At 49.2% G+C, this 10597-nt stretch overlaps 1 protein-coding gene across 1 annotated transcript; it reads right to left on the reverse strand.

Annotated features, from left to right (window-relative positions):
- Nucleotides 1-156: 156 nt before the first annotated feature.
- On the reverse strand, nt 157-7508 carry LOC121335862 (cytochrome P450 1B1). Its single transcript, XM_041404408.1, has 3 exons — nt 6495-7508; nt 4718-5734; nt 157-3047 (listed from the first exon to the last, which is right to left on the reverse strand). Exons 1-3 carry the CDS (start codon nt 6512-6514, stop codon nt 2435-2437), a joined length of 1650 nt encoding a protein of 549 aa, XP_041260342.1. The 5' UTR covers nt 6515-7508; the 3' UTR covers nt 157-2434.
- Between the last annotated feature and the right edge of the window lie 3089 nt (nt 7509-10597).

A 10597-nucleotide genomic window follows, 5' to 3' on the forward strand; every position in this document is an offset into this window, starting at 1 on the left:
TGTAAGGGCAGCATGGAGGAAAAACCTTAAAGTCCAGGAATGGGAAGAAGGTGTAAAGTATATCAACAAAGACCTAAAATAATAATACTTTCCAAATCAGAAATAATAATTTTCTTTATCTTGATGTTAGAAAGCTGTATATAAACTAAGCAATGGTAGTGTAAGAATAATTTTATTTAATATTTTGGTAACACAATGATACATCTCAGAATTACCATAGAATTTACATTGCTAAATGACTGCATACATTCTAAATAGGTGCTACTAAATTTGAATAACTTCACAGAATACATGTGGCTTTATGTGACCAACATCTATGTGGTGTGTAACCCCCTGACTGACATGAGCAGTATGGATGGATTTTGCACTAGTAGCCAATGCATAGTTAAAGCTTTTGGAAGGGTAAAAAATTGCAAAAGACACTTTTTATTAAAATATGAATTGATGATCCGTGCTTTAAAATAGCTATTCAGCTGTAGGTTACATAGTTTATTTGTTTTAATAACAGCAGTTACAAAGGTACAAGAAAAATTGTCTTGCTAGCATTTGATCTAATGTAGATCTCCATATGAAAATGCTGAGTATCTTATAAAGCTTTTCACAGATATAGGCTAAGTTCTGGGATATCACAAACTGGTACATAACTCAGAAAAACACCTGAGGTTACTTCATGTGTATGCAGCAGAAAGCTGTTTTTAGCTCTAAAACAGATGATAGATGCCATATGAAGGCAGAGACTTTAAGCAGGTACCATTATTACTGTGTGGGGTTATAGAGCAGTGCTTGTAGGCTGGATTCAGGTTTCTGAAATCAGCAGCAAAGCTTGTAAGATCGGGGTTGCATTGTTAAGCCAGCTCTTCCCAGTGCCAGTAGGAGCTCTGTCCCTGCTGCCAGCGTGACTAAGACTGGCCATCTATCAGAAGTCACAGTGCAAATCCTCACCTGCCTAGGTCTCAGCAGAGCTACTTCACTGTGTAGCACTGTAACCTTGTTTTTCTAGCTCTGTTAATACCTTATCTGGTACTCGGTTGAGCACAGCAAGTCATGTGAGGTACTCTCACGTCTGATGGATTTCATGTGTAATTGAAGGTGATCTGCAGCTCCAAAGAAGTGCCCAACACTTTTCAAATCAGGCATTTGTGTAGGGCTGTTTGCCTTCTAGAGAAATATTCAGCTTTGTGAAACAAACATTAGCTGGAGGTTCAACATCATAAAGTTTCATGTGTGTTTTACTTTAAAATAAGAGGTGTTTTTAAAAAATAATTTATGAACTTTGCCTCACAAATATTGTAAAAATACTTTTTTTTCACTTAATGGGTACTTTAATTAGGACATGTAATGTTAATTTTCCTTCTGAGACTTTGTTCCAAATTGTACTAAAAGTAAATAGTTGATTTTCAGATACACTATTTAACTCAACCTAACAGAATGACTAGTGAGTAGAAATATTATTTGCTGTATGCTTTACTTGAGGCTTGTGGCATTAACATTTTAATATAAACCCCCCCAATCTCACTTCTACCTACCTTGGCAAATGTGGATTTTACTAGACTTACCCATGTGCTTAGGGACAACCATATTAACTCCTTTGTAAAGAAACAAAAAGTTCAGCTGTACCTTTATAAATCTAATTCAAATACTTACTTTGTTCGTAAACATGCTAATGAAGAGATTAGCATATGATTTGTATCACCCTTGCCACCTAGTGACAGAAATTCTGATATTTCAAAATTGTGGAAAGTTACTATATCAGGACAGTCTGCTAATTTTCATATAAGACACGAATTTTAGTTTCAAACATGCTCACAAGCAAGACTTTTATTGTTTTAGGCATTTATGTAAACATTTTGGAATGCTGAAGGCAAGACGTTACATTGCCATTTTACCAAAAATCATGTGAACATATAGTATTGAGGCATTAACATACATGCCAGCAGCCAGAACAGCAGAGCTGCCATGAGCCTATGGCAGTTTCCAGCAGAGTAAATTCAGAAGCAGACTGCAATGTTCTGAGCAACTGCTTTTGTATGTTTTTTAATAAGAGATTTCATTTCTGAATGTGGAGTCACTGAAGGCAAACTTAGAGTTAAGGCATAGCGCATGGAGACATGGAAAGGATTATAGAGACGGTTCCTGGAGATGCTCCAACCAGTCAGTAGATAAAAAGCACTTTACATTGACAACTTCTGTGAACAAGCTAGAAAAGAAAAGGCTTACTTTCAAATTGCCTATGTTTTATCATTTACTATATTGTTCCCCTGGCTCTCCTTCTAGAATTAAAAAGATTACTTGAATTATACCTTGTGCAACTTTTCTTCCTGCTTTTGTAAAGTGTAGTATTGGCTATGTACCAAAAATATCACCAGAATAAGATATGAGTTATATAAGTCTAAAAAGAGAGAGGGGGATTATCTGTAGATGCAAGGTTTATTGCTTAGGCGTTTGCTGACAGCTGACTTTCACTGGCTGCTTTCTCTGCTTGCAGTCTTTGGACAGCCTGATCCAGCAAATCCATCGTATCTCTAAGCGTAACATTCAAGGTGAATGGCTTAGGTTTAATGGTCAGCCCATAGGTAAAGTCCATTTTAGGGTCCTCATTTGGATTAGCAGTAAAATTGCACTGATGCACCAGTATGGAGGTAAAGAGAAAGAGCTGCACCTTGGACAACTCCTCTCCAATACACCGACGCTTTCCCAATGAGAAAATCATCACGCTGCTAGTAAGATCTTTATTGATGAACCCATTCTCATCCAGGAATCTTGTTGGATCAAAATCCTCGGGGTTGGACCATTTTGCTGGGTCATGATTCACTGACCACTGATTGACAAAGATGACGGTGTCCTTGGGAATGAGGTAGCCCATGATGAAGGTGTTGGTTGTGGTGGCATGTGGGATCGTCACAGGCACAAAGCTGCTGAAACGCATGGATTCGTACAGGAAAGCCATGATGTAGGGCAGGTGAGGCTGATCTTCAACACACGGCAGACGGTCTCTTCCAACAATCCTATCCACTTCTTCTTGCATTTTAGCCTGGACTTTTGGATACCTGTCATTTAAAACAAGATGTGTGTGGGTACATAACACTTTCAAAGAATTTTTCTTACAAATAATCCTTGCTGCAAACATTTCTCACAGAATCTCAGCGCTATCCTAAATGATGCAGTTTGAGCAGAGTTTAAATGTATTGCAGGACTGTGTAGAACTCAGTTGAAAACTTAGAGGAAAAAAACCCCAAAACTTCCTGTGCACTGGTGTAATTTTAGATTTGCTCAGTTTTTCTTTTATATCCCATGTAACTGATTCTCAACATAAAAAATAGCAATAACCTAAAGTGTGCTGAAAGTGAATATTCTGATCCAACTTTGAAAATTAATTCTAAAACTAGAATTACTTGTCTCTTCCAAGTATTGCACATTCCATGGGAACAAGAATTTGATTTTCCAACTCTGTATGCGACTTTTAAAAACTAGCATGGAGTTTGTTATCACTAGACATATTTCATACCTTTGAAAGCCTGGAGGTTTCTAAGCTAGGAAAAAAAAAAATCCCAATTATTAAATTGTCAGAATGGCTTTATGAGGTTCCCACTTTTATTTTGAGAAAACACTTTCTAATTAATGTCAAATTATGTTTTCTCAATAATGTATTTAAAGTTGACTGTCTTGAAGTCTGGACACTTTGGAAGTCTACACAGTAACCAAACGAGATCAAAATGTTAATACATCTTTTCCTTGTCTTTGCCCAGGAGCCTTCATTTGCTTTAAGTATTCAAGTTTCTCTTCTGCATCCTTGCTTTTTCCTCCTGCAGCAGACTCACATGTCAAATGCTGGGCAAACATGAGAAATGGGGAGAAACCCAAAAGTTATGCGAACACTGGGGCATCACACCCTTTGCTGGAGTGTTAAATATTTGCCTGTTTTTCAAGAAGCGACTGAGTACGTAATGTTTGCATATGCCTACAAATTAAGCAGGCGATGAAAGGAAAAGCCAGGATAGGCAAGCGAGTCGGTGTAATGGCACTTTCTCTTAAACCACCTCCCCTCTCTGAGTGTCCCCGGCGGACAGGCCGGTGCCAGGGCGGCGCTCCCGCCGGCTGCCCAAGGGGTCTGCCTTGCCCAGTCACGCAATGGCAAGGAAGGCACACACAACGGCAGCTCGGCATAATAGCGGGTTTGTAAAGCGGTGCACGAACTCTTTACCGTGCTTAAGCGGTTGTTATCCTGCTCCTATGATCTCCTTGATCTTGACCTGCTAAAATCTGTTACTTTCAGGTTTTACTCGGCTGCCTTTCTGCCAGCCTCTCCTTATACACCATAACCCGACCGCCTGAGTAGGGTGGGATTTATTTTCTTTTATACTTCCTTATCTCTTTCTGGCAGGTTTCCCAGAGCTTCCGTGTTAGTTAATCGGAGGCCGCTGAGGCACCCGGCGCTGCTCGGGCTGGCGCTGCCCGGTCTCGCAGACCCGCGACCCGACGGCGGGTCCCTGCCGGCGCCGCGCCCCCGCCTATGCCCGGACCGGAGCTCCATGCGCTGGCTCGGGCCGGCTGCTCCCGCCTCAGGTGTCCTCCCAGCAGCGCCTTTGCCCATTCGGCGCAGTTTAAACGGGGCCGCTCCGGGGCTGGTAGGCGTTCGCACCCCGGGCGGGCTCGCATATCCCTCCCACCACGGGCCGGCGAGGCGTTCCGGTGCGCTGCGGCCTCCGCCGGCACATACCTGATGAGGAAGATGAGGAGCCACTGCAGGGCGGTGGAGAGGGTGTCCTGGCTGGCGCCGAAGATGTCGGTGACGGTGGCGGGCACGTGCTCGAGCTGCAGCCACGGCTGCTCCCGCTGCAGGCGGATGAAGGCGTCCATCATGTCGCGGGGGGCGGCCCCGGGGCGCAGGCTGCGCTGGTGCTGCAAGAACTTGCCGCGGACGAAGCCGTAGAAGTCGCGGTTGAGGTCGCGGAAGGCGCGGTAGGCGGCGCGGACGGGGCTGGGGAAGCGCTGGAGCCAGGGCAGCGCATCCACCAGGCTGCCGGCGCCCACCGCCCGCCCGAACTGCTCGTTGCGCCCCACGATGCGCAGGAACTCGCCGTCGCCGTGGCTGTAGCGGCGGCCGAAGCACAGGGCGCTCATCACGTTGGCCACGGCCACCACCAGGACGCGCGAGGGGTCGAGGAAGGCGCCGCCGGCGCTGCCGCGCACCAGCAGCGCCACCAGCGCCCGCGCCTCGCCCACCAGGTGCCGCTCGAGCAGGCGGCGGGTGGCGGGGCTGCCCGTGGAGAAGGCGCGCACCGTGGCGTGCGCCGCCCGCCGGTGCAGCTTCCAGAGCTCCGAGTATCCGCCGAAGGCCAGGCTGAGCCCGCCCGACACCAGCTGGAAGGACGGGAAGGGCGGGCGGCCCGCGAAGGCGGCCCCCTGGCGGACGAGGGCCTGGCGGATGGCGCGCTCCCCGTTCAGCACCACCACGGGCCAGCGCCCCAGGCGCAGCTGGAACACGGCGCCGTAGGTGCTGGCCAGCCGGGCGAAGGAGAGGTGCGGGGCGCTGCCCAGCTGCGCCGCGTTGCCGATCAGGGGCCAGGGGAAAGGGCCCGGCGGCTCCCGGCGCTGGCTCTGCCGTCGGCGCTGCTGATGCTGCAGGAGAAGCTTGCCCAGGTGGATGGCGGCGAGCAGGCAGAGGAGGAGTAGGAGGGAGCTTTGCAACGGGGGGACGCCGCGCAGCGCTTCCCCGAGCCTCTCGAGGGCCATGCTGCAAGGCAAAGAGAAGGGTCAGCGGGCAGCGTCCCCGCGGGGTGGGGGGACCTGCAGGTCCCGCGGGCAAGAGGAAGCCCGGGCGGGGCCCGCAGGTGTGGCGGACGGGAGCCCCGGCAGCCGTCCAGCGCTCGGAGTCCGCGCAAGTCCTTGCTATGCGCTCTTCGTGTGCCTAAAGCCCCCCGAATCCTATGCGAAAAACAGGGGATAATCAATAATCAAGTGGTAAGCTCCTAATAAGAGATCGAAGTCGTATTTGGCGGGGAAGCCGCTGCTCTCCGCCGGTAGGGAAAGTTCTCAGCGGGAGATCCAACAGGTCACGGCTGAGAGAGGCGCACAGAAAAGCAGGAGGATGCTCTCGCCTGTCGAGCCTCCGCAGATGCAGGCAACTGCCGTGCGTCGGAGACAGGTTAATTCCGGCGCTGCACATCGCACCCCCCGGCGAAAAAGCCCCTTCGAGAAACGGGTTCCCCGCCCCACTGTCGGAATTCCCCGCTGCTCCGGAGAAACCTCCGCACGCGGCCGCGGAGCCTTCTCCGTCCCGAGCCTTTCCCTCCTCCCCGCACCTTCGGGCCCGTCTCGGCATCGCAGGCTGGCGGTCTGCCGCGCCGGGGTTGGGCTGCGGAGGATGCCTGAGGACTCTGCGTGGCAGCGCTAGCTGGTCCCGCTTCCCATCCCCGTGCCCGGGGACCACCCTTTCAGAAGCAGCGAGAGGATGAAGGGGTGAAAAAGCGGCGGGCTCCTGTAGCAGAACTGACCTGTTGCACGCTGCTTCCATCCGAGACCTCGAGGAGGATGGAGAGGAGCTGTGCAGCCGGCGGCAGCTCTAAAGGACAGCCGCGGCTCCGAGGAGAGCGGCGACGGCGGCGTTCAGATCCAAGCCTTTGGGAAACTCATTAAGAGTCCCGGTACCTGTCACCCGGAGCTTGGCAGGTCATGTGCAGGCAAATGCCAGTTGCGCCCGATCCCAGCGCAGTTATCACCTTCCCGGCTCTTTAACCCTTCGGAGCTCTCCCTAGCAGCCACCTGCCCCGAGCAGCTCCGCGGTCCGGGAGCGAGCGGGCTGCTGCGCCCCCTCCCTCTCTCTCTCCCTCCCACCCGCCTGCTGGGCTGCGGGGACGGGACGGGGCCAGCCCAGCCCGCCGCAGGGAGCGAAGGCGAGCGGCTCAGAGGGCGCGGAGGGGACGGCCCGCTGCTCGCAGGCTCAGCCGGAACCGGAGCCGCCACCTCTGGGCGCCTGGCATTGCCACTCCCGGCTTTAAACCCGCCGGCATCCGCGGTGCGCGGCGCGGTGCGGGCGGGACGCGGACGGCCCCGCTGGCAAATCGCCGTTGCCTGGCCCGTCCTCTGGCTTGAGGGGTCGCAGTTATTTGCCAGCTGCCCTTGGGCCCTCGCCAAGCGGAGCGGCTGAGCCGCGGACGCTTTTATGGCCGGGGCCAAAAGTTTTAGCGGAGGAGGTGCCGGGAGGGGAGAGGGGTGGCGGGCGGGCTCGCAGCTCTCGCTGTCGGGAGGCGAAGTCTCGCCTGCATCTTAGGGGCTGAGGAAGCCGAAGAGCTTCCCCTCCTCCGCCTGTCGCCTCCCCGTTGCGTGCGGAGTTAGCATTGCGTGAGCCGGGGCTGGAAAGCCTCCAGCCATCTCCTTCCCGGGCCCCTACCCCTCCTCGCAATACCTGACACCAGCTCCGGGGAGAATGAGGCTGGGAAGCCCCGGGCAGCTCGCACCCCGGCCGGCTCCGGTGCCCTCCGGTCTCGCCTCAGCCCTGCGCTCGCTTCTCTCCCGTTTACGGCTCCTTTTTACTCTTAAATCTGGCGCCTCCACCCGCACTGGGAGAGCTGGCGAGAGGCGTGTGGGTACGGCGCTCCGAGCACCCCCGGGCTTTCCGGCGCCCCGGGGGAACTGGGACGGCAAAACCCCCAGATACGGAGGAAATCCTTCCCCAAGAAAACAGAACGACTTTGCTTTGTTCTTGTCATTTTTGCAGTAACAAGAAAAATATGAAAACACAACATTTATTTCAGATTCTTTACAGTCACGTCATGAGAAGAAAATACAATGTTTTGGTAGCACTGAGGGATTAGACAAAATAAGATGCTGGGAGTCAGCCCAGCTCAGGGTGTGAGCCCGGTCCTGGCCAGGCTGCTACGGCTTCTGTCTTTGGTAAAAATTGTAATCTTGCCTGTTGTCACTGTCCCAGGCTCTTCCAGATGGTGATGCTCCTTCTTGCTCAGACTAGCATCAGCCTCGGATCATCTGTTGGCTTGGAGCTTCTTCCCGTCATTGCCAAGTAACAGAGGTGTCAAAACCACTTTTTCTGAGCAGTGCTGGGAAAAGTGAGCTTCCCTTTCCCAGCCCCACTTCTAGGGTGAACTTGAAGGGTCCTGCGTACATACACCAGCCTCAAAAAAAAGCAAAGATAGCTCCATCCCTGTGGGACCAAGGTTAGTTCATCACTATCAGAAGACTGAACCCAAATTTCACATGCTATAACCACTCAGCTATGGAAAAGTTGTCACTGCTCCCTCCTTCATCTGTCTCATGTCAAAGAAGAGACATGGACATTGTCTTCTGGCAAAGTTCCAGAAAAAGATCTGGATGGCACTGATCTTTTGCCACTGAACAGATAATCTGTTCCAGGCACTGGATCTGGGTGGTAAGGACTAGCTTGGATCAGTTACCTGAGCTTTATATTATAATGCTGGGCGTTTTTTATTGCCAGCAGATAAATTTGCCCTTTTCTTGGTGACTGTGTTAAAAAGTTGCCTAAACTCCAGGCATTCCAGTCTCATTAGTTAGTCCCTAAACTCTTTCTTTGGATCAGCAACTAAATTATTCGTATTGGATTGCTTCTGGCTGCTTGCAGGAAATACAGAGAAAAGACTACATTTCCACTATCATGACTTGCAAACACAAAATTTAAGGCAGGAGCCTAGGAGTTATAAATCCTGGTACTCTTTTTTATGCTCTAAGGAAACATTAATTATTTCTTATTTCATTTCTCTTTGGTCTTCAGGAGTTCTGTCACCATTAGGAAAGAAGGAAAACCTATTTTAGATATTTTCTTCTGTGGTGATATTACCACATGGTCCCCCTGTACTGTTTACAGCTTTGGGTCCCTATTGCATTTATTACAGTCTTTTTGACTGTATACACTGAACATTCACCCAAGTTTTTAGGCTCTGATTCTGTGTGGCTTTGATTAGTCCCTTGGTCTCTGTTACATTCTACAAATTGCCCTCCTGCCCACCTCTTTATTTATTCTTCTCACCTATTTTGTTTGTAGAAGCATAGGAGTTCAGAATTGCTCTTATAGAATGTATGCTCTTTTTTTTCCCATTCTAGGGACTTAATTCAGATGCAGGTCCTACTGAAACCAGTCCCAGGTTCTGAGTTTGTTAGTTTTGTTAGGCAGTGAAGACTGAATCACTGAAAATACATGCCAAGTAAAAGGAATTATTTCCGAGGTCTAGGAAATCCTATTTTATATAATATATGGAAAAGAAAAGGAGTTCAAGGGCTTGAAGTGAGTTGGTTTGGGATTAAGGGAGAGGAATTCAGACCTAATCTCTTAAAAAGCTTGATTGATGTGATAGGAATGCCAGATGCAGGGTTTATGGGGGATATCAGTACCTCTGTGACTCTGAATAATGTTGTTTAAGTATGTGGATGAGCATCCTTGTTGTGGAGGTAAAAATTTGATAAAGGAGGAGGAATTGCACAACTTCTTCATGTGCCCTTTGAGAGCAGAGAGCAAAATTTTATGTCTGCCACATTCTCCCTCTTCCAAGAAAACTCCTTAACCCCTAAGAGATTTTTACAAGTGTTAAGAATTACTTACCTAAACCAGGTATTGAAGACTCAATTCTTAGTTTTACTTCTAACCATGGCAGCCCTTGTCTTTGCTTATGAATACTGGTAGGCTGCTCATAAATCCTCATAAGCATCAGCTGGAATTTCTCATGGACTTGACCTTGCTCTGTTTTCTTTTCTTACCTCTTCCTTTTGCATCTTTCCATGGAGAGCCCTCCCACACTAGATTTCTCTCTTTCCCAAGCCTGGGACTATGGGTCTTTTCCTCCTCTCTCTAAATTTTACAAAATCCCAAGGTGGATTAGTTGAGCAATGTTTTATCCTGGGATTGCTTCAGCATAGAGCTTGTACAAATTGTTTACCATTTGTAGGGTGATCCAAGCAATTTTTTGTTAAACAGTCCTTGGCAATGTTGTTTCTGATTGTCTGATTCTGAGTGTTGCACAATACTATATAAGTATGTGCAATATAAGATGAATAAACAAGTAGCATAACTGTAAAACACAAATCTCTTGGAAACATAACTAAGTGCAATATCCTATTGTTTCAGGCTGCTTAAAATGGTACAGATGTACTTACATACCTCTAGTGTTCAACTCTAGTCTCAAATCACCACTGCAACAGCCAGACTACAATCAGAATAAGAACCTGTACACCTCTGTGTTTGCAACAGCTCACTCAGACTACGTTTATGTGGTGATCCCTTGTGATGCAGGGTTACCATTATGATTTGAGTAGTTTCAGGTCTGGAGCAAAAGATCTGTGTTCAGTCCAGCCACAGCCTCATGGCTGCTGGCTCCGTGGGCACCACAGTGTGCTGAGTGCTCAGTGTTCAAGCCAGCCTGAGACAGCAGCACCACAAGTGTGGATGGTAGCGAGATCATTTCTGTTGCAGGCTCTTGGTTTGGCTCAGTTTGTCAGATTTCTGGTCGTGCCAAGCTTGAGATGTAAGCAAAATAGAAGGAGCCACATCCTCAGTGCTACCCAGAGCACCAGGCATACATAGGAGCCAGCTGCAGCTCCATAATTCAGGATTATTTATTTAGGCCACTCA

The sequence above is a fragment of the Onychostruthus taczanowskii genome, unplaced genomic scaffold (assembly GCF_017590055.1).
Source record: "Onychostruthus taczanowskii isolate IOZ18803 unplaced genomic scaffold, ASM1759005v1 scaffold21, whole genome shotgun sequence".
Classification (NCBI taxonomy): domain Eukaryota; kingdom Metazoa; phylum Chordata; class Aves; order Passeriformes; family Passeridae; genus Onychostruthus; species Onychostruthus taczanowskii.

Excerpts from the sequence above, each read along its gene's own strand:
- LOC121335862 (XM_041404408.1), bottom strand. The coding sequence starts at position 6,514 with ATGGAAGCAGCGTGCAACAG. Across the intron at positions 5,735-6,494 it reads ATGGAAGCAGCGTGCAACAG|CATGGCCCTCGAGAGGCTCG; the intron begins GTCAGTTCTGCT and ends TTTGCCTTGCAG. Across the intron at positions 3,048-4,717 it reads CTCCTCATCTTCCTCATCAG|GTATCCAAAAGTCCAGGCTA; the intron begins GTATGTGCCGGC and ends TTTAAATGACAG.